The sequence below is a fragment of the Pezoporus wallicus genome, unplaced genomic scaffold, assembly GCF_028554395.1.
Source record: "Pezoporus wallicus isolate ANWC-B61680 ecotype Strahan unplaced genomic scaffold, APGP_CSIRO_Pwel_v1 contig_8234, whole genome shotgun sequence".
Taxonomy (NCBI): domain Eukaryota; kingdom Metazoa; phylum Chordata; class Aves; order Psittaciformes; family Psittacidae; genus Pezoporus; species Pezoporus wallicus.
In genome coordinates this window covers 373,146-395,060 of record NW_026637703.1, presented here as the reverse complement: position 1 = coordinate 395,060, position 21,915 = coordinate 373,146, and the positions used below count along the sequence as shown (strand labels likewise).

Sequence of the window (21,915 nt, the reverse complement as noted above, 5' to 3'; positions counted from 1 at the left end):
ACTTGAAAGCCTGCCTGTCTTCATGGGGAAATGGGAAAGCAGGGCCATGAGGATTGTCAGCACTCTGGAGATTTAATCCTATTGCCCTTTGCAAAGCAGAGCATTGTCAGCCCAAGTGCAGGCAAAACAAAGAATCCAGCCTGGTTTGTGTTGGAAGGGACCTTAAAGCCCATCCAGCTCCAACCCCTGCCACGGGCAGGGACACCTTCCACTAGAGCAGCTTGCTCCAAGCCCCTATGTCCAACCTGGCCTCAAACACTGCCAGGGATGGGGCAGCCACAGCTTCTCTGGGCACCCTGTGCCAGCGCCTCAGCACCCTCATCATCAAAAAAGTCTTCCTTATGTGCAATCTAAACCTGTCTTCTTTTAGTTTAAGAGCATTCCCCCTTGTCCTGTCACATCTGTAGATGCATTCTAGTCACTGACCAGCAAAATCAGAACTGGAGTCTAAAGTCTGCAGGAAGAGGAGGGAATTCTGGCACTTTGCTTAAAACAACACTAAGATGGAGAAGTGCATCTCCAAATACCCCTGCAAAGCCAGTAAGGTGTTCTGCAAACAGAGGCCTGGCTGGTGAACTCCTCTGGGGGGTACAAGATGGCCTTGCCAATAAATGGTCCAGCTCACACACACAAAAGCTTTTCTTTAAGGAGTAGCACTTTTATTCCTAGCCCCAGTCCCTGGAACCAGATGGGGACAGGCTGAAAGGAGCCCATCTCCTGGGAACAACACATTTTTCTCCAGGAATTCTGGTTTGGGGGACAGGTCTTTGTGGCACCAGAAAGGAGAAAGCAGGCACATGGTTTGTAAAGTCTGGGGGTTGGTTATCCTTCACGGAAAGGCTGTGGAAAGGGTGTACAGACACCTATGCTGACACTGACCCTCTGGAGGCAAAGTTTCAAGCACCCCTGCTGTCTCCTACCCACAGCAAAGGCCAAACCAGCCAGAGTATCCTGTAGGTATAAACACAAATGTGCATGGGTTTTCGTGTCCCAAGTGCCACCTGATATGAGGCAGGAGCAGCCTGCAGGAACTGTGCTCTGCCCCAGCCCAGTGCACACATGCTTGTGGAGAAGCACCCCAGGTTCACCCTGGAGCCCTCAGACCTAAGTAAACCCAGCATAAGGAGTTTTCCCACTTCTAATTTTGACAGCTAGCACTGCCAGGAGCAGAATACCAAACACATGAGTTCTGCCTGCTGCCTGCTCATCACACAGCTGAGTTAACCCCACAGGTCTGTTTACCTCAACCCCATCGCCCAGGGCAGTTTTGAGGTTGCACTGATGCCTTTGCACTGGAGCAGGCACGAAGCCATCATTGTATTTACTGTGTGGAGGGATGGAAGGAGAACTGCTTGAGTCATCGCTCCCTGTGGTCCCCGTGGCTTGGGGCTGGGCTGAACCCAGAGCGTGGCCCCAGCTCCGCCTTTCTTCTCTTTTAAAGGTTGTGGAAGTAGCCGCTGTCAGTTCACTGCTCCACTGCTTCCTCTCGTGTCTCTCTGTAGGGAGAAAGCACTTCATGTCTTGGCGTGAACTGCTTCCCCCCTGGCTGGTGATCGTGGCAGGACTGACGGGCATCGTGCTGCTCTGCGTCTCCACTAAAGATGTGCCCTACACCCCTCTCAGGACCAAGGTAAGAGCATCCACCTAAGGGGTGGCCAAACTGGGGTCAGGTGGGACAATAAGCAGAAGACCTTCTCATTGCCTATGGGGCCACTTCTTAAGGAGAACCTGCTGTTTCCTTGTGCAAGCTGGGCATTTGAACTGGTGTGTTTTGTTGCTTTTTACATTCATTGCACTACTGAGTTATTTACTAGCCTGAAACAAACTGAGGAAGGGACTACAATAAGACTATGAGGACAGATTGGCATACTTTAACATGCTGTAGCTTTTCAAAGTGAAAAAACAAACCAACCCCTTTGGCTGGACTGGGAAATACAAGCTGGATGTGGGCCATGGATCAGCAGAGATGCTCACCACAGGCTGGGGAGCTCATGTCAGAAGCTACCCCAAGAGTCCAGAGGTGTTAGGGGTGGGAAAGAGCTAGATCCCTCTTCAAAGTTGGTAGGAATCTGGGCCTGAACTGCTGCTTCTCTATTAAATATATGTATTATATATATTTTATATGTGTATATCTATCTATCTATATATCTATGTATCTTCCATGCCTTCTCCTCTTCTGTTCTCTCTTGATTTTAACCAAAGAGCCAACCTGTTCTACATGGCAGGGTCAGATCTGCCTGGTGACCAGGGGGTTAATGCCCATCCGCTCTGCCTCTTGATGTACCCGCTGCTGAGGTGGGAGCAGTTGGCACGCTGTGGTTGAATCAACCAGAAGCAGGTTAACCTGTGTGGTTAGAGACACTGCCCCTCCTCCACACTCCTCTAAGGGACAAAACTGGATTTAAAACAAAAAAAAACAAAACAAACCCTTACTGCTGCGTGCTCTGTCCTTCCCTGGGGCCGAGCTGGGGCAGAAGCGCCATGATCCTTCCTCCTCCCTTGCGCTCCCAGCAGCCTCTCCTTTTGTGAAGGAGGAAGAACCCCAGGTTCCTCTGCCAACACCACCCGTTCCTTCCTCTTCTGCAGCAGCCGACGTGTCCCTATGAGCAATAGGAGCTGTCACTCATGTGGGCAGATGCCAGCAGGCTCAGGCAGGGAGCTCCGTCCTCCTTCCGCATTTCTGCTCCAGCTCCAGTCCCAGGCACTGTGTCTGGTGCAGCTTGGACTCCCAAGGGAAGAGGCAGCCAGCTTGGCTCTGAGGCTGCAGCCATGCTCTGTCTTGTGCTAAAACCCTGCTGATGGTGTCAACATCAAACCTCTCGGGAGGTTTCTCCTCCCACTCAGTCACAGCTACAACTATTTCTGTGCAAGATAACAGCTTAGACCATGTGTGTCATCGTGTGTCCCCCCCCACCCAGATCTCATGAGTTTCTTCTCCATCTGTGTAAATACCCATTTGTGGTCATGTAATAGTGGGAGGAGAGAAGGAGACCCTAGGATAGCACTAGGGCTATTTTGAGTCTGAGGACATCCAGAACAGTCACAGAGCTGCACTGCAGGGTACACCAGTGGCCTCTCACTACCCAATCCTCATGTATGAGCTGCAGCTCAGCAAAGCTTGGTCAGCAGCAAACAGCCCAGACGCTGGGCTGCAAAGAGACTAAGCAAGCCCTTGGCCTCCCTGCTAGGTAACAGGATGACTGTCAGTGGACAAGGTGTTGAGAAATCCCATGCTCGCTGCTCCTCTTTCCACCAAGATGCTATCTTGGTCTCAGTGGGGCTGCTGCACTGGACAGTGTATGTGCTGGATGGTCCCAGTGTGCTGCAGCTCCTGCCCATGTCACACCATCTCCACAGTGGGGCATCAAGGGGATGTGGGATTCAGGTTCCTCAGAAGTAGGAACAAGCCACAGCCCTCTAATTCCTGCACAAAAGCTGTAGCAAACCAATCCAGCAGCAGCCTGAGTCCCAGAATCAGTCAAAAGCCTGGATACTGCCATCTCCCACTGGTTTAAGACCTGTTTTTCCTGAGCTCCAGGTGGCTAAGCTCAGTGGAAGCCCTCTGCCTGGTTTCAAGAACACAGCACACCACTGTAGTTCTGAAGGATTTCTGGGTGTCTCCACTCCTGCTGCTCCTCATGTATATTCAGAAATGCAGATGGTTCGCTGCAAATCCACATCATCTTCTGGCTTCACCCTTTCTTTGCATGTAAAAAGCTAACTCAGACACTGCAGTGCAGGCCCATGGGTTACCTACACAATGCTACAGTAACAAAGCAGCACACATTCAGTGGTGTTGATCTGGAATGTTTTTGGGGTTTTCCAGTATGGCATTGTTCTGGATGCTGGCCCATCCTGCACCAACCTGTTCATCTACCAGTGGACCACCACCAAGGCAAATAAGACCGGGGTGATCAGAGAATGTAGTTCCTGTCCTGTGCAAGGTAAGGTGTCCGATTCATGCTGGCTGGGCTGTGGGACTGGCTTGGGATGGATAGAAACAGATATCTGTGCATGGACCATTATTGCGATGTCCTTGGCTCCTCTATCATCAGGCTGTATGCTGAAACAGTGGTGATAGTGAAGCAAAAGCTGCTTATTTCCACCATGAGTCTTCTCAACATGGGCAGATTTAGCCATACACAGCTGGACATCAACAGCAGGTGACAGTTTCTTTAGCCTGCTGCAGGCACAGAAGCTCAGAGAGGGGACAGGGCTCATCCCCATGTCCATGTGGATCAGTGGCACAGCCAAAGTTGCTGAGCTTCTTACCAAGTGAACAGCAACAGAGACAAACCTGGCTGCAGGGTGACATTTTGCTTCCTCCTGACTGTACACTGGGCTCTAGTGTGTGTAGCTGGTGTAGCTCCGAAGCAACAGAAGTACAAAGACTCCAGCCCCCTATGTAGGGTTTGATAGCACAAGCATGAGTACAGTGTGGGTTTAGGTGTCAAATTTTGGAGAATATTGGGGTCTTCCTCACTAGTTTGAACCAGTTTAGCCCTGCCAATGCCAGCTGATAAGGTTTCATGCAGTAATGCTTGGGGTTTTCCTTCCCTATCTCTGAATCTTGCTCTGATGTTGAAGCCTGATTATAGCAGGATGCTGGGAAACCCTGAACTCCCAGTAGCAGTATGCTGTGGGAGGGCAGCTGCACAGCAAGCAGGGAAGAGGGTTTGTGCCCTTGCAGGCTGTAGGCAATACAAACCATGTAGAGAAGATGCAGTAAGGGCTCCCTGAAACCTTGTACATGTCCCTTGCCTGCTGCCACCTTCACCAGATGGCTTAAAACCAACAACTACAGCTCAGAGCAGCAGTTTGCAGCAGCAGCAATAAGAGGTGCAGGGAGCTCTCTCACCCACATGTGAGAATTCATCCTTTGCCTACACCCTCTACAGCCTTGGAGTAGCTGCAGACAAGCTGCAGCTCAGCCCTACACAGGGCCCAGGAAAGCAAAGCAGGGAGTCACACAGCCAGGAAGATGATGGGCAGAGGATGGGGAAGTGAAGCTCTTTCTGGGTAGTAGTTCAAAGCCAGCATGTAAGACTCCATTGAATCTTGCTGGAAAGACGAGGCAGGGCTTGCACACAGCTTCTGTCTGCGCAGCAACAGCTTCCTCTAGAGCAGAGGTGTCTTGTGGTGGCTCAGAAGCCACCTTTGTCGGCACAAGAGGAAGTGGCTGGAGGAGAGAGGTGACACATCAGCCTCAGCTCTGTCTGCATGGCAGCATGTCCTTTTGCTTATCTTTTACAGTGGCTAAAGCCACATTTTTCCTCTTGTGGCCTCAGCTGCTGAACTGCCCTTTGATTGATAAATGGTCACTTGTAGGACATCTCGGCAGCAGAGCTAGGTTCCTCTCAGTGTGATTTGGGATTTACATGCACGTGTTTCCCTCCCAGTACCATATTTCAGCAGGATGGGTACATGGAGGAACTCCATTCCACCTGTGGCAGGTCCTGACTTTAGCCGTGCCCTAGGATAGCAACCTCCTGGGTAACAGCTCTCACACTTCTTCCATGCCTTTCCTTAGAAAATGCCAATTTTATCCCTGGTCCTCAGGTCTGGGAGTCTCCAATTACGCAGATTCTCCTCAGAAAGTCATGGAGAGCCTGCAGCCCTGTTTGACCTGGGCCCAGCAAGAGATCCCAGCAGAGCAGCACAGCCAAACCCCACTCTACCTGGGAGCAACCGCCAGCATGAGGCCATTGAAGTGAGTGAACATTGCAAACCCATCCCCAGCCATCAGCACACGCCATGGGATCAGTCTGTGGCTGCATGCCAGCCTGCCTGCTGTGCAGTGCTCCATCCCTGGCCTGGTAGCCAGGTAAACCTTCCCCAGGTCCTGATGTACCCCAGGGGACTGCGGCTGTGTGTCCACAGTGTCCCCCCAAGCAGCCATGAGGATGACAGTCTTGCTATTGCTACCAGTCTGTGTTGTGTCCTTCACAGCTGTGCTTGGGAAAACACCCATCAGTCTGGAAGTTGAAGTTTATGTGACAGCCCACCTGGGCTTGCAGGGGTGCTTCTTGTCAGCAGCCTGGGAATGGTGGTGGGGAGATCCACCTCATCATACACACTTTTGTGGATCCTGTTCTCAGTTACCTCATTACTGGGACTTTTATCAGCTTTAGACACTGGGGAAAAGTAAAGCCTGGAGGGGACCTGGTCAGGGGAGCAAGGCCACAGGACTCCCTCAGTGGCACAGGGTACAAAGCTCTCAAATGGTGGCACAACTGCTCAAACCACCCCTCTGCTCTTCTCACCCTTAGTGCCATGTGAAGAGAGAGGGAAGCAGCAGCAGGAGTGGGATTGTCATTTTGTCTCCGTGCTGCTACCCAAAGCAGGAGCACAGCAAAAGCCCTGCAGCTATGCCTCCAATGCAGGTTGCTCCTGCAGGGTCCTGCAGCAACAAATGTGCCTTTTTCTTTTCTGTTTAGCCTCACCCATCCCATCCTCTCTGATGGTCTCCTTGCAGCCCTGAAGTCATCTCCTTTCAAGTTTCAGGGGGCACAAATCCTGTCCAGTCCAGAAAAGGAAGCATTCAATTGGGTTGCTGTTAACTATGTCCTGGAGAACTTCTTCAAGGTAAAGGACAATCCTACCTGGGGAGTAGAGAACTGAACAACTCCCATTAGCAAACAGCCATACAGACATGTATGTACGTTGAAATCCTGTAGCTTAAACAATGCTTAAGCACAACTTGCACTGCCTTTCAGAGGAGGAAGGTTATATCCAGCACCAGCTGGTTGGGGGACAGAGTATGAGATGGTTATAACTAGGATGAAGGACTAAAGCTCTAATATAGCTTGTCATGGTCATACTCACACAGTTGCCCTAACAGACGTGAGACTTCCTGGACAACACATCCCATGCTTGCATAACCTGGCCCTGGGGTGTCAGTAACAACTCCACTGCTCCAAGTCCCTGCAGCTCTAGCTCAGCACCACTGTCAAACAGGCATTGCTGCTGTTTGTGGCATTGCCCCTGGAGACCAGCAGTCCCACAGGATATCCTGTGGATGGTGGACAGAGAAGCAGTCTTTTGCTGCCAAAGCAAAAGCCTCTTATGGAGATGCCAGTGAGAGTAAATCTGAGTGTCCCCAGCACAGGGGACTGGTCAGTATTCAGAAGGCACGCTAAACAGAAAGAATACACAGGAGTTTCCTTGCTGTCCCCTCAAGCCAAAGCCTTTGAGTTCTTCTTATGAACTCAAAGGGCAGGAGAAAGGCAGGTTAGGCCAAGTGATTCCACATCAGCAAAGTGAAAGGCAGTTCTGATTACCAGCAGCAAGCATGCACTGGTTAGGGAATTGCTAGCAAATTCCAGCACAGCCTCCCCCAGCCAGGGCAGAGCATTTCCACCCATGTAAACCTGCCTGCCTGCACTGCTAACTTCAGCATCCCCAAAATCAGTTCTGCAAGACTGCAGGAGATGAAACATCAGGGCTCATCTGACAGCAGGGTCACTTTAGTACCAAGGCAGCACTTGAAGCCCATACCTTCCCACCTAGAAACCTCCTTTCCACCACCCTCTCTTCTTTCCCCTGCTCCTACCTGCCAAGACCACTGCTTGCTGAGCCCCGTTTGCTCTCACTGGCTGTGGGGAGCTCTCAGTGCAGATGGCAGTGCTTGTTCAATGGCTCCTCTGTTCCCTGCCAAGCCACCACTTCAGCATCCTTATATCCTGTGGGCAAAACAAGAAGTTGGGCTGTACTGCACCAAACAGCTTTCTCTCTCTGTGCACTAATGCTTGCACTGTGACTGCGACCAGATGCAGATGTTTTAAGAACTGGCCTCTCTGGTTCCTTTTGGGTCAGTATGACTGGCGAGGACAGTTGGTCCCCTCCGGGAAGGGGATGGCAGGAGTCCTGTTGGTGGGAGGAACCTCAGCACTGCTCACTGCCAAGGTAGAAGAGGAGAACCAGGCACCTACAGAGGAGGTGAAGCTGCAGCTGTATGGTCAGACACACAGAGTGTACACTCATCACTGCCCCTGCCACGGCACAGCCCAGCTCCGCAGCAGGCTACTCGCTCTGCTCATTCAAGTGAGTATCAACAGAGGGTGTTTGCAGGGTTCCTGACTACAACAGTACTATACAAAAGTTGCACAAGGTGTAGTTTCTAACAGGCAAAATGTCAATCACTGTCTTTAACACAGGGAATTTGCATATACTTTAAAAAAGCCAAATGCATTGGTAGAACATACTCCCTATGCCTGAATCAATGCCCTCCAAGCAGACACACAGGCACCCATTCAGGGGTTTCCTACTTGTAGGCTCTATTTGGCTTCTTTCTTAATACACATGAGCACAAAACTGCTCTCCAGAGGTGCTAAGATCACCTTCAGGGTGAAGAACAGCAGCACCCAGGAAGCAACGGGGACCTTCCATTTGGGGTATTTCCTTTGCTGACTTAAACCCTGAAGCATCTTTAAAAGAGCACTATTTCATCTGGAAAACACACAGGTCCTTTGGTTCTTCCAAACTTTATTATACTTGGCAGGAGGCAGGATCTGATGTAAAGTCAGGAATCACTTTAGTCTCCACCAAACCTGTTTTTTTTTTGTCAGAAATAAACTACCTGCTGCCCATCCACTTGTCCCCTTCTAAACCGCACCTCTTATATGAGACCTGAATGTCCTACATAGAGACCCACTTCACCACAGTTATATTGAGAATTCCTAGAGATCCCAGACTGGTTTGTGTTGGAAGGGACCTTAAAGCTCATCCAGCTCCAACCCCTGCCATAGGCAGGGACACCTTCCACTAGAGCAGCTTGCTCCAAGCCCCTGTGTCCAACCTGGCCTTGAACACTGCCAGGGATGGGGCAGCCACAGCTTCTCTGAGCACCCTGTGCCAGCGCCTCAGCACCCTCACAGGGAAGAGCTTCTGCCTAAGAGCTCATCTCAGTCTCCCCTCTGGCAGGTTAAAGCCATTCCCTTTATCTCCTGATAAGAAACACTGGTTCTTGAGGTGTTGAGCCATCTGGATGGTGGACCTGAACAGCATCTTTCTTGCAACTAGAAAGAGTACAGGATCCATTGAAACTGTATTTCTGGTTTAAGGGAGAGCAGGTAGCACTGGGACTCCTCAGCCTCCCATAGCAGGCCCAGTCATTGCAGCTTGCCTGGACCCTGCGGGAGCTGGGAGGCTGCTGCATTGGTCTGGGACTTCCAGCTGAGTGCCTGAGACAAGGTTTGCAAACATTTGCAGCCTGTTTGCTCATTACAATACCCTGGTGGCAGAGGAAAACCATTCTTCACTCTGTCCCATTTTGTCTTCCTTCGTGAAGCCCTGGGATGCCAGCCCGTTCCCTTGCTGCCTCTGTCCTTGTTTTATTCTGCCTCTAGGATCAGAGAGGGGCTAAAACTGTGTTTAATCCTTGCTGGCCCATCTCCTACTCCCGGGAAGTGCAGTGGCAATCGGTGCATGCTGGGCCTTGTGCTGTCAGTGAGGACACATCAGACATCTCTGGCCCTGAGGTCTTCAATATCACCGGCTCCAGCAATCCCACCGCCTGCATGAGACTCATGCAGAGCCTGCTCAACTCTTCCTCTTCCTGCAACTTCTTCAAGCATTCCCTCAGCGGAGTCTTCAAGCCTCTCCGGACCAGGTTTCTGGTGAGTTCTCATCTACACTGGGGTAGGCAACTGGTGTGGAGAATCCATGCCATGGGACCAGTTTGATCATTAAGAAGTACAGTGGGAGTTGCCACACCGTGCCCTCTGCTTTGGGTAATGCTCTACAGGTGCTCTCCTGCCCTCTCCTCCTCATTGACACACAGCTGGTCAAATATGGACCACAGGCTTCCTACCAGTGACTGTGACAGGGCTTTGCTCATCCATGTCTCAGCAGTGCTGGGGCTCCACAGAGCCAGCCGCAATAGAACAGCCAAGAGTCTCCTGCTGAGCAGGTCTGCTCACATGAAGTCTGTGGTGAAGCTGAAGATCTTCTGTCACTTCCTCAGCAAACATTTGGGCACGTTCCACCACAAGCATCCTTGTATCTGAGACCCTGGATCTAGCGTCCAAAGTCATTGGGTTGTTAAGTCAGGACTAGCTCAAGATCCCAGGACAATCCGAGTGCATTTCAAGGAAGGAATTACAAACATTTCCTCAGCTTCCTGCTCCTGAGAGCCTCCCATGGACACAGTGCCAAGGAGCAGAAGGACTAGTCTACTTATCCAGGTAGGGCACAAAAGCCAGAAACAGTCCTGTGTCTATCTCCAGAGAGTAACAGGTCTGCTTGTCCTCCTTGCACACATCAGAAACACCATAACCACCAATACAGGCACATGGAGAGGGCACCCTGGCCACACACCCCACGGCTACTGCCACTTTCTTTCCTATAGGCACTGTATGTGATGTGAGGATGCAAAATGCAGTGTGACCTGATGATTATTTCTGTTGCAGGTGATTTCTGAGGCCATGGACTTCATGAGAGAAACCGTGCCCTCTCCTGACTTGGGTCAGGCAGTCAACAGGCTTTGTGGGATGTCCATCAATGAGGTAACTGGAATAACTCAGTGTGCAAGGAGAGTGCAAAGCAAGGAACAGGCTGTTGTAAAACCCCATAGGGCTCAGACTGACAGAGCTTAATTGACTGGCTCCCTCAAGGAAAAACCTCGATTTTCCTGTTTGCTGTTTACATTCACTTTGAGGAAACAGGCTCCCCTTATTTTCTTTCAAATCCCAGCTGCTGGTAACGCCTGGACTGAGTTAAATGAAAAGCCACAAGTAGCTTTTGCTGCATATTAAGGAGTAAACAGGAAGGCTGTCTACTCACTCCTGCACATCACCCTTCTCTCCTTAAGCACAAGGAACATTCACTCAAATGCCAGCAGCTTTCCCATTTCACCTAGGTCCATGCAGGCCAAGCCAGGGAGAAGTTGCAAGTTCTCTCCCTCAGTTTATGGCTTAGAGGTCACACTCATTTGTGCCTACACTGACCAGCATCCACAGTAACATTCAAACTGGACAGTTTGCTAATGGGGTAGCAAAGCTGTTTCTTAGAACTTTCTCTTCTGGACAGAAGAAACAGATCTTGTTCATGTTCCTGCTGAGAGAAAGGCTGCAGCATTAGCTCAACCTAATTAGAGAGCAGATGATCATACCAAGCAGTGCACCTGCAAGGCAACTGCAGGAGACCTGCCTGCCACCCTTGCTGCTCTTGAACTGCCTGGGCTTTAATAAGATGGGAACAAAGGCACATAGAGATGACACCAGTTCCCAGACTGCATTCCAGAAGGTGCAGGAAACATGGTTTCAGTCTGCACAGGACACAAAGCCTTCCTGCAGTCCCACAGGTCACCCCAGAGCAGGAAAGGAGAGGTTATAGCAAGGCTGAAATTCTGCTACTGAATATTTGCTTTATTTTTTTCCTCATCTTCTTTTGGAAATGACACCAGCTGCTGAAGGAGTCCCAGACAAGCCTGGATACACTTGCAGATTACTGCCTTGTGTCTGCCTTCATCTTTCACCTCAGTACAAAGGGATACACCTTTGACTTCAATGGGTCTGTCTGGACTTCATTCCAGAAGAAGGTCAGTTACCTACAGTGTGTACTTCCAGTTACAAGGGAGGGGTGTTTTCAGCAAAGCCAACCTGTCCCCATTCCTGCAAGCCCAAACCAGCCAGGTTTCTCCAGCAAGATGCTTTTGCAAAATAAATTCATAACTGTGATAAGCAAGAAAGACAGTGACAGAAAGCTAGAGATTGCACTGTCCTCTCTGAAAAACAGATGGGTCAAAACCCTACCTGGAGCAGTGTTATCCTTTAGAGCTTGTATCCAACAGGCAGACATTGCTTGAGTGACACTTTATGCTAAGGACAAGCTGCTGATATTTTCTGAGCCAAAAGATGTTGCCCTACCTCTTTATACCAGTGAGGCTTTATAACTGGATTACAAGGTATGAAATTGCTTCAGGATCTGGAGCCCCCAAGAAAAGGAGGATTGGATTCAGGTTCTCCCCTTCACAAATGAAAAGAAAGCCTATTCCCAGACCCTGTCACAACTCACCAGTAAAGCACAGTCCCAGTGAGCAGGGCTGCAGCAGTGACAGCAGTTCAGTCAGCCATCACGCTAAGGCAAGGTAAGGAGGTAGGACCATGGCACATCCAGGGAGCCCAGTCTGGGAAGCCTGTAACATAGGTCTGAGGTGACAACCAGGCAACAGGGCCAGAGACAGAACTAAAGACTTAAGATCCACCTGGGAAAACCAGATAGCAAGAAGCAAAGGAACAGCACACACCTACAGCCTAGCTCAGGGAAGAAGGGGCTGCCCAGGCCAGAGCTTAAATGGAGCTCCCAGGCCCACGGGCAGAGGCAGGGGGGCGGAAGTGTCAGGTGAGGCTGGTTGGGGCAATGAAGGCCTGTTAGTTCACTCAGGGCACCGGGAGTGCGATTGCCTCTCATTTCAAACCTTGGATCAATCTCAAATAAAGTATATGAGGCCTTAGGCCTGTGCACAGAAATACAGTTGAGGTCCAGAGTGTCTCCTCTTCTCACCTCTCCTCCTTTTTCTTTCAATAGATGGGTGATAGATCCTCTGGCTGGAGGCTGGGATACCTGCTGAGTCTGACCAACACTATCCCCCAGGACAGCCCGAGCTTTCTCAAGGGGATTGAGCCGGGGGTCTGGTCTTTGCTCCTCATCCTCTTTGTCGTGCTGCTCACTGGCTCTTTCATGCGCATCTCATACCGAGTGATGGTGAAGGAGAACAGCTTCAGTAACAGGAACAGCAGGGTCTTTGATGACATCTGACCGTTACTCTGGGACTCAATAATTCTGCCAGAGGGCAGTTCATAGGGCACATACAGAAACCACACCACTGTAAGTCACTGGAGGATGCAAGTGATTTTCCTGCAGGACTCCCAGAGCCTCAGTGCCTTACTTCAACTTGCTAGCACTTGCACTGCCATACTTTTGAGACAATGGATCCTGCTCTACAGGAAACTTGTGATTCCTGGTGGATGGCAAGCTGTTCGTTATCCAAATGAGGCAGCCTGCACTGATCTTGCTTGGGCTGCAACTGGGATTACTCATGTCAATGTAATGGAATGATGCCTCTGGGCAGTCAGGCCCTGAGCTAATACAGACTTAATACTGAATAACACTGTCAAATCAGGAGAGGACGTGTCTGAAGAAAGTGCTGTGTCCTCTTCTGTGGCAAGAGAGACACCACCTGCAGTACTGCCACCAGCAAAGACTGGAACAGCATTAAATACAGTCAGAACGCAACAGGCAACTTGCTCCCACATTCTAGAGAAAAAGCAGGGGTTTTCTGCCTGCCTCTACTGATTGTCTTTGCTCTATCTCAGTGATGGTATCTATGTGGCCCTTCAAGAACTCTCCAAAAGCAAAGCTTTTTACACTTGGCCTCTACAAAATGCACAGAGCATCGAAGGAAAAACAAAGGGCAGCTGAGTTCCAGTCTCTTGGCTGAGTCGTGGCAACTCAGGGTTAACACTGTCTATTTAAAATCTTTAACCAGGACTTGGAATTAGATGATCTTTAAAGTCCCTTCCAACCCAAACCATTCTATGACTTGAATTAACACATTTAATTTCACATCTGCTAAAACAAGGTGCAGGGGAGGCTGACGATCACCAGTCTGGTCATTTGCACTGAACTGCTTGACTCTGAAAGGGCAGTAGCTCATCTAACACTGTCCCTCAGACAGGAGCAGACCCAAGAAGACCTTTCCTAATTGACTTTCATATTAGTCTGTGACTAGATATACTTTATAATCCAACACTCCAGTTTCCTCTGGGCATTGGCAGTCATTCCAAGATGCCCTGCTTGTCTAAGAGCTGAGGCACTGTATAAACTCTGTGTTATTGTGAAGAAAGGGATCAATTCAGACAAACACTGTCCTTTGACTAAAGCACTCAGAGTTCACCTCTGCTTCAAAGCAACAAACAGGCTGCTAAAAGCCCAAAGGACAAGTGTCTCCAGCTCTTTTCAGACCACTTGAAAGAGAAATTTAAATGCTCACAGATATAATGATGTGCCTGGCAGGATTTTTAAAGCTACCATGGAACCCAAATCCTTTCAAATCTGATTATTAATTCTTTGTGCTCCCAACTCATATACATGGACACCCCCATAATATTGGGGCATTCATAAATTTTCAGGCCATTAATGAAGGTTTGGAACCTGTCAGTCAAGTTTGGAGGGGTGTGGAAAGAGATTTAAATGAACTTCATATTCATTTCTTGGAGTTGCACATTAGATATTTTTAATTACATCATGGTATTAAAGATGTTTTAATAGACTGTCTGTGTTATTCTTGGCAAGAGATCACAGGGGGGTGTTATTGTGCATACAGCACGTCCCAGTGAGGAGGATGGGGGGTGCTGGGTTTGCCTCTGTTTACTTCAGAGCTGTTTTACTGTGTACTTTCGGGGTACACAATGAGATACCCTGAAGGCACTTTCTCCCCAGTGGAAGGCAGACAGAAAATGACTTCAGATAACCTGGCTGCTGGTATTCAGTTGATGAAAGACATGTCTACATCTTTGATGTGTTCTTTGCTCCAACCATCTGAAGAAGGTAGGAGGGATTCAGGCAAGCCTGCATAGGAAAACAAAAGAGGTTATCAGGGAATCAGTGATACCAGGAAAATCCCTGAGACTTCATTTGTCCCGTATCTGGAAATGCAATTCTTAACAGAGCTCTGGCTCTGTGACCTGTCAGCACACAGGAGAACTATGGGATTCCCTGTGGAGATGTGCAACCTGCCCAAGAGGAATCCTACCACTGTCAGGAATGGAAATAAGCCAGTGAGATGCCAGGAACCCCAGGACTGGGTGTTCTGGCCTGCTCAGTCATTACAACTTCTTGACTTTGGATACTAGATCACAGGCTCCAAGAGAAAAGGACACTGGCTGCAACTTCCCCAAGCCCTTGTTTAGAAGCTTTGGGTCTTCCATGTAGATAATAAGTGAGCAATTAGACAAGAAGCTCAGCATGTCCTCCAACACTTTAGTTTTGCCTGTACTGAGCCCTGTCCTGAGCTCTACTGAGCGATGGCACGTACAGATGCCTAACTGGACCCATTAAATGCATGATACTTGAGGCACCATTTGACACTGAGTGCACTGCAGTGCAAAGACAACCCACAACCACTTGATTTCAAGCAGATCTTAAAGTCTTGACCTAAAAGCTGCTGTTCTCACCAAATGCACAGTGAGATGTTTCAATGGCTGAAGTTCTTTCCTCGGTTGTTCACACACTGCAGGTGGCAGCTCCGCTCTCTCCTTTCCCACCTCTCCTTCCAGATACCAACACTACTGCCTCCTCCAGCAGGCAGGTCATGGGGACAGGCAGGGGCAGGAGTTCTCATGTAATGATTGTGCTGCCCACCTCGAGCTGCAGCCCCCAGCATAAGGGCTCCCAGTGCACTGGGCTTGGGCTGGGCAGTCTTGATGGTGCATATCATTCTCTTCCTATCTGGCAGAAGAAAACCCACTTACAGATGTATTTAGCAGACTATGAGCTAGATTGGTATTTTTAAATCCCTGAAGTGTGTTTTTAGTCATAAAAAGGCAAAATAGAACCCAAAATTGGGAACCCTTGAGAAGAATGGAAACTAAGAAAAGATATTCCTTTCTCCCAGCTCTCTATGGAAGCAGATTCTTCATGTTAGCACTATGTAGCTTTGCAGAATTAACCCCCAGATTACCTGGACAGAGAAGACCTACTTAAAATGAGATTCTAGATTAACTCACTGACTTTGAAATGAAAATGCTTGAGCCCTTTGGTAACAATGCAATTGTGGAAATGCTTATTAATGAGGATTTTCTATCTGTCCATAAATTCTTTATGTTTATGCATAGCTGCCTCGCTACCCCCTCAGGCTGAACCATTGGAGAGCTCTTCTGGCAAATAATGTTTGCTCATGTGTAATTGCAGTTCTCCTGCTGTTGACAAGTACCAATAAGAAGGAATCAAAAGCATTAGATATAAAAAATGACACCAGAAAAGCCCTTTGACTATTTTAGCTCCAGAAACACACTAGGTTATGTGACATGCTGCTGGCTACAGCAGCCTAAATTTCATTTAGGCATGTTTGGAGTATATTAGGTCCTGTCTTTCTTCCAGCTTGTACCATTTCCAAAGCATCATGGATTCCCAAAAGTACATCCCCTGGGTTGTTTCAATGAATTCTCATGAAAGCTGTGAGAAATAATGGTTTATTGCCTGCAGTCCTGTTCTGCAGTACAGAATTCACCACTTTGCTTTTTGAGTATAGGTATTTCACAGGATGCTTACAGATGGATTAGTTCACCAGGATTTCACAGGGCTGGAATCTCTACCCAGTGCTGTCACAGACCTCCTGGATTATCTTGGTGAGTGATGAGAAGGTCATTCACGCTTCAAGGACTCTTCCAAAACTTGCCACACGGCTGAGCTCCAGCTTTCCATTAGTAACGCAGTGACTGTAACTCTTCCTCTCCCTGAGATGTGGAGATATCCAGTTCAGTAGTTAAGCGAAGGCCTCTGGAATAGCAAGGGCAGAAATGATGTATAGCACCAGGAACTGCACTCAGTTTAGTTAGAACAATAATGAAATAACTTAAAATCCACAACCACTGGTGGAGCAAATCCAGAATAGGAAAGGAATGGAATCATAGAATCACTTAGGTTGGAAAAGACTTCAGAAAAGATCATCAGATCTAACCATAGAACACCTTTTGGAATGGCTGGATTAGAGACTGATCAGAACATTTCATTTTGTTACTATACCATAACTATGATCATGTATCTGGGTATCTTCCAGAGAAGTAGGAAGCCATATGATGTTTATATGCTACCTCATGGACTGTCACTCCTACTTCAAGAACTAATTCAGAACACACCAAAGCAGATGGAAATGCTATCAGAACAAGCCCAGATGAATACTGGGGTCAGTAAAACCCCAATTTTGCCACATATCTCCTAATGTAAAAGTCCTTTCATAAGGGTGGTGAGGCGCTGACAAGGGCCTGTAGGAACAGGACAAGGGGGAATGGCTTTAAGCTGCCAGAGGGGAGACTGAGATGAGCTCTTAGGCAGAAGTTCTTCCCTGTGAGGGTGCTGAGGCGCTGGCACAGGGTGCCCAGAGAAGCTGTGGCTGCCCCATCCCCTGGCAGTGTTCGAGGTCAGATTGGACACAGGGGCTTGGAGCAAGCTGCTCTAGTGGAAGGTGTCCCTGCCTGTGGCAGGGGTTGATACTGGATGAGTTTTAAAGTCCCTTCCAACCCAAACCAGGCTGGGATTCTGTGATAATCCATCAAAGCCAGGCAAGTTAAAGTTTTGCACAGTGGAAACCCGGCATAAGAAGTGTCTTTGACCTGGTTTTCACCATGCTCTCGATACGAGAGAGTCAGAGCCTCGCTGCAGTAGATGCTTTTAGATCCCTGATCAAGTGAGATCAACACAGAACGTTGAGCTGTTGCTCCCCTGAGCGTGTAATGACAGGGACTAGTCACAAGAGGGAGAACGGCAGAATAGCGCCTTAAGCTTCAGGAAATCTCCAACGCAGCGAGTAGCTGGTCCCACCACAAATGAAAATGAGCAAGCAGGCGTGTCTGGAGACTTGTCAAGGAGACTTCTGATGCGGACACAGATGAAAGACACATTGTAGCATGGAAGCTGTCTACGTGTAGGATGTGAGAGCAGCACTGATCAGTGATTTAAGAAGCCACAGCATTAGTGGAAGGCAGCCTCTGTGCAGGGAGGTAGGCACTAGCATGGAGTGTGGATGAAAACTTTTCTGGAAGCAAGAGGGAGAAAGAATAATCCCCAATAGAGAGAGAGGACTGTGTTGGGAATGAAGAAGAGGGGGGTTGAGATAGAAAGGAATGATAAAATCAACTCTTGTGTGAAGGAAAGCTTATTTTTGCTCACAGCAGGGGGGTGTCACCATATGTGCACCTCACGATGGAATTAGTCACCACTTCTTGGTGGAAATTCTCCAGAGGAATAGATCTCCTGAGTGAAAGAAGGTGCTGCCTCTAGGGCTCATCACCGACCACAGCCACAGAGCTGTGGGACTGAGTGAAGGAAACTCTATGCGAACAGTGTTCAAAGTTCACTGGATTTAATCATAAAGGAGACGTAAACTGCTGATTAATGCTGACCCTTATGTCAAGTACAAGCTGGTTTAGTATTACCTCCCGTTCCATGGTAATCGTTGACAGTGGTTACGACTCTCTTGAGTGCAAGCTTTGAAGTGACAGGCTCATAGCCACCTTCTGACCTGAGGAGCTCAGTGGAAACCATCAAACCAAATGGAATGAGTTCTTCTTCCACACAGGGTGTGGTTAAACCATGGGCCTCATCGTGACAGGAGGTTGTTTATGCCAACAGTTTACATGGCTGTAATAGGTGATTAGATAAATTCATAATAATCCTTTGGGGGTATTGAACAAAAGTTACTTGCTTGTGGCTAAAGAATTGCCTGAACAACCTGCCACATCCATACGTGTTTGCCCTGTTCTTTGGCAACTGCTGCTAATCGCTGGAGACAAGACTGTCCCAGAGGGACTTGTGGCTCATTCCCCTTCAGCTGCTCCTACTTTTCCCAAGCAGGAATCCACCCACTGCACCTCTCACCCATCACTCTCTGGAAGCAGTCCCTCACCTTCAACAACCTCGTTCTTTTGAGAGCAATAGTTTCTAGAAATGAAGTATTGTTTATCCTTAGAAGTAACAATCAGAAAGACTGGAATGACAAAAGGTCTGCACCTACCCAGGTCATAAGTGTTGTCATAAACCTGGGACGACTCCAACACCATAAGCTCTTCCATTCTGGAGGCAGGCTTCTACTCACATACACTCTGCAGTGTCCCTCTCAAACTCAGGGCTTCAGATTTTACCTGTATAAACAGAATTAGTTCTGTGACTTCTGTTTGGGCTCCTGCCAGCCCCAGGTACTAGGCTGAGCTTAGACCAGGATACTTATTCAGAGGCACAGACTGCTATCATGCTGGGTAAGCATCAAGAGAAGGATCACAGCCATTGTCTGCTTGCCTGCTGAGAGGAGGGATCCTCTCTGTATGCTCCATGCAATGGTTCAGTAAAAGGAGAATGCAATACTCAAAAGTATCTCCCCACTATGCTCAAAACAACTGTATTTGCAGTAAAATCTGTTTCCATGCTGACAGCAGTAAAGAGTTTAAAAAAATCAACAAAACAATAAGTTAAAAAAGAACTAATATATAGTTCAACAAAACGGAAATGCAATTTCCATCTTAGTTTTACCTCCACTACCATGCCTTTTGCTGGATTATACCCAGGAACTTTGGCCGTGTAATACTCATCCCTAGCATTTTCTAGTATCCCAGCCATTACCTGATACAGTGAACTTCCAGCTGGGAAATTCAGATGCACCTGAATGAGGTAAAACCTTCTTGCACTTGCAGCAGGGTTTGAGGAGAGCTCTCAAAGGATCAAATACCAGCTAAAAGCAATGAAAACACAATGTGGGAGCCACATACTTTCCCATATGGGTAGGATTCTTCTCTCCTCTGCTACCCCAACTGCTTTCCAACCATAGCTGGCAATGTGCAGCAGTGCCTCTAAAACCAAAGAGAACCAGGAATGCACTTCAGCATTGAGCTCAGGCAGGACCATGGAATGCTCTTTTTTGATCCCCAGATTTGCCCAGTTGTCAATGTTTCATACAGAGCTTTGCCTCTCAAGGAATGCTTCATGTGAGACAAGGTCCTGGCAGAAACCTGCCTTGTTATTCCCTAGCTCACCTACGGCTACACACTAATCCGGTTGCTGGGTTGCCACAGCATTAGAAGTCACAGGGTAAGACAGTCACAGCTCCAGCAGCTCTCCATGGAGATTCCTGGCAGTTTGGCTGTGTTCCTCCTCACAGAGAGCTCAGAACTGGCATTTCACTTCCATTTTAAAAAACGCAAAAGTATTTAAAATAGAATAGTCATTTCCTGTGGATCTGCATGTAGCCAAGAACACAAGAACACAAGTACTCACTGACTGGTGTGGAATTAGCAAAAGGAAATGTTGCACAAATAATGTGAAATGCCTCCTAACCCATCGGTCTGCAGGTGCTGCATCTCCCAGGGAAACCTCTGGAGGCTGGACCACAGGAGCAAAGTTTGAGGGTACATCCCCTGCTCTGCTGGCTGTGATCCTGCCACCCTTTTGGAGATAGATACTGAAAGTCTTAACTGGGCAGAGTATTTCCACTCTTTTGCTGCCACTGAGAATGCTGGGGGTGGCAACCATGTCTCACTACACATTACAGAGCAGCTGCCCTAATATTAAAAGCAGAGCAGGCTGAAGCACAAGCAGTGAGAAGCATTGGCTATAAAGGTTCCCAATGTCTAATAAATTAAGGAAGCAGATCCTTGTCACTGCTGCACAGTCGTGTGCTTGCTGGCCCTGGCTGAAAAAAGCAAGAAACCACAACTGTACCTGCATTAACTGCAGCAGCGCTTGTACCAGCAAACCTCCAGCCAGCCCTGCAGTGGTTCTCCCTGCTCCATTCTGGGAATGGTTTTCCATGAGCACAGGAGCTGGCTAATGCTGTTCTGAGTATGTCTCGATGAGAATTTTTGCTGAGTGTGCTTTCCTAGACAGCAAAACACAAACAAGATGTTCCACAGTCTCTTTGTAATTAGGAATAAGCCAGAATTCCTTTTTAATGTTACTCTGAAGGGATGGCGTTGCATCCTGGAGGAAAAGCTGTCTTTACTGAATGATTACAGCCTTGTATGAAATCTTCAGCAAGTCTGATCCAGATTCATCCTGGCTGCCTTTGGTACCTCAGAGATACTGAGATTTTGGATTTGGTCATTTTAAGTACCTTTACAGAGAGCAGAAAGGTGGTGTTAAGAGTGCTATGCAGAGCTGGAATGGGCACAGCCATCCCTTTCCACTGACTCTGGTATGAGCACAGCCCCGAGTTAGCTTTTGAAATCAATGTCTATAATTAGGTGGGATAAATCTGGACCCTAAAGCCTGTGCATTACTCAGCTATCTCAAACCAAACTGCATAAACCTCCTGCATTCTGGCTTCCAATGTGGGGGATGAGCCATGTACGTGTCTGCCCAGGGTCCTCTCAGGTCACTCCTGATGCTCTGGGGCTCCTCCCAGGGTCTTGGGGGCTGCTCCAAGTGCTCCTGGGTTCCTTCCAGCATCTCTGCGGGGGAAGATGTTATTTACATGGCAAAAGTAGCAATCACCATAACCTTTGTACTAAGCCAGCTATTTGATCTCCAGCAAGAGCCTTCACAGGGCTATTCTGCCCACCTCACAGAAGCAGCTGGACTCTGTTCTCCAAGCACAGACCATGGTGTGTGCACAAGCCTTAAAGTACCTCTGTCTGGTAGGAATGACACAGAGTGCCAGCCCCATGTGTTCTGTGTAGAGAGAATCGAGGTCATCTGCTGCTCCCGCCTCAGTCCACTCCCACGTCAAGGCAACAGTCTGAGCCCAGCCAGGCTTGAAGAACTCAATTAGAGGCCACTTTCAAGTTTTAGGTGCATTATGGAACAAGAAGAGGTGCCAGGACTTGCAGACATCACTGTCATCCTAACGAGCACGTATAATCATAAATGGCTCTGCTAAAACAACCACCAAAGTACGCTCAGCAGAAGCTGCGACCAACACAGGAACTGCCCATGCAAGAGCGCGCTACCGAAGGTGGATGGTAGAAGGTGAACAGCGCGGCGAGGGTGGTGTTTATCCAGACTGGTATGCTCGGCTGCCGGGCTGCCATAGGAGCAGCCGCTCAGGACTGAGCAGCCACCTCACGGGGCACGGCTGTGCTCAGCACCGGCCCGAGAGCGGGCTCCATGCCCGGCACTCCCCGCCTCACAGCGGCGCGGGCCGCCCGCCACAGACCGCCGAGCGGCGCGGTTGCCATAACAACAGCCGCCGGCCCCCGCCGCCTCAGG

At 48.8% G+C, this 21,915-nt stretch overlaps 1 protein-coding gene and 1 long non-coding RNA gene across 3 annotated transcripts; one reads left to right on the top strand and one right to left on the bottom strand.

Annotated features, from left to right (window-relative positions):
• The first annotated feature begins 909 nt into the window (after window positions 1–909).
• On the top strand, window positions 910–14,272 carry LOC130598167 (ectonucleoside triphosphate diphosphohydrolase 2-like). The gene is made up of 9 exons (XM_057407332.1): window positions 910–1,630; window positions 3,827–3,944; window positions 5,560–5,710; window positions 6,438–6,585; window positions 7,816–8,043; window positions 9,348–9,617; window positions 10,410–10,505; window positions 11,405–11,539; window positions 12,529–14,272. The coding sequence occupies exons 1-9, from the start codon at window positions 1,337–1,339 to the stop codon at window positions 12,757–12,759; spliced, it is 1,671 nt and encodes a 556-aa protein (XP_057263315.1). The 5' UTR covers window positions 910–1,336; the 3' UTR covers window positions 12,760–14,272.
• On the bottom strand, window positions 14,210–21,256 carry LOC130598169 (uncharacterized). 2 transcript variants are annotated; one of them, XR_008971952.1, is made up of 5 exons: window positions 20,431–21,256; window positions 19,746–19,948; window positions 19,482–19,562; window positions 18,730–18,860; window positions 14,210–14,571 (listed from the first exon to the last, which is right to left on the bottom strand). It is a non-coding gene; the product is annotated as an uncharacterized LOC130598169 (long non-coding RNA). The 2 variants fall into 2 exon arrangements; XR_008971951.1 differs by having other exon boundaries at window positions 19,746–19,892.
• Window positions 21,257–21,915: the final 659 nt, after the last annotated feature.

Bases quoted from the DNA above. Each gene is read 5' to 3' on its own strand.
- LOC130598167 (XM_057407332.1), top strand. From the start codon at position 1,337: ATGGAAGGAGAACTGCTTGAGTCATCGCTCCCTGTGGTCCCCGTGGCT. The intron at 1,631-3,826 runs GTAAGAGCATCC...GGGGTTTTCCAG, and splicing joins ACACCCCTCTCAGGACCAAG to TATGGCATTGTTCTGGATGC. The intron at 8,044-9,347 runs GTGAGTATCAAC...TTCTGCCTCTAG, and splicing joins TACTCGCTCTGCTCATTCAA to GATCAGAGAGGGGCTAAAAC.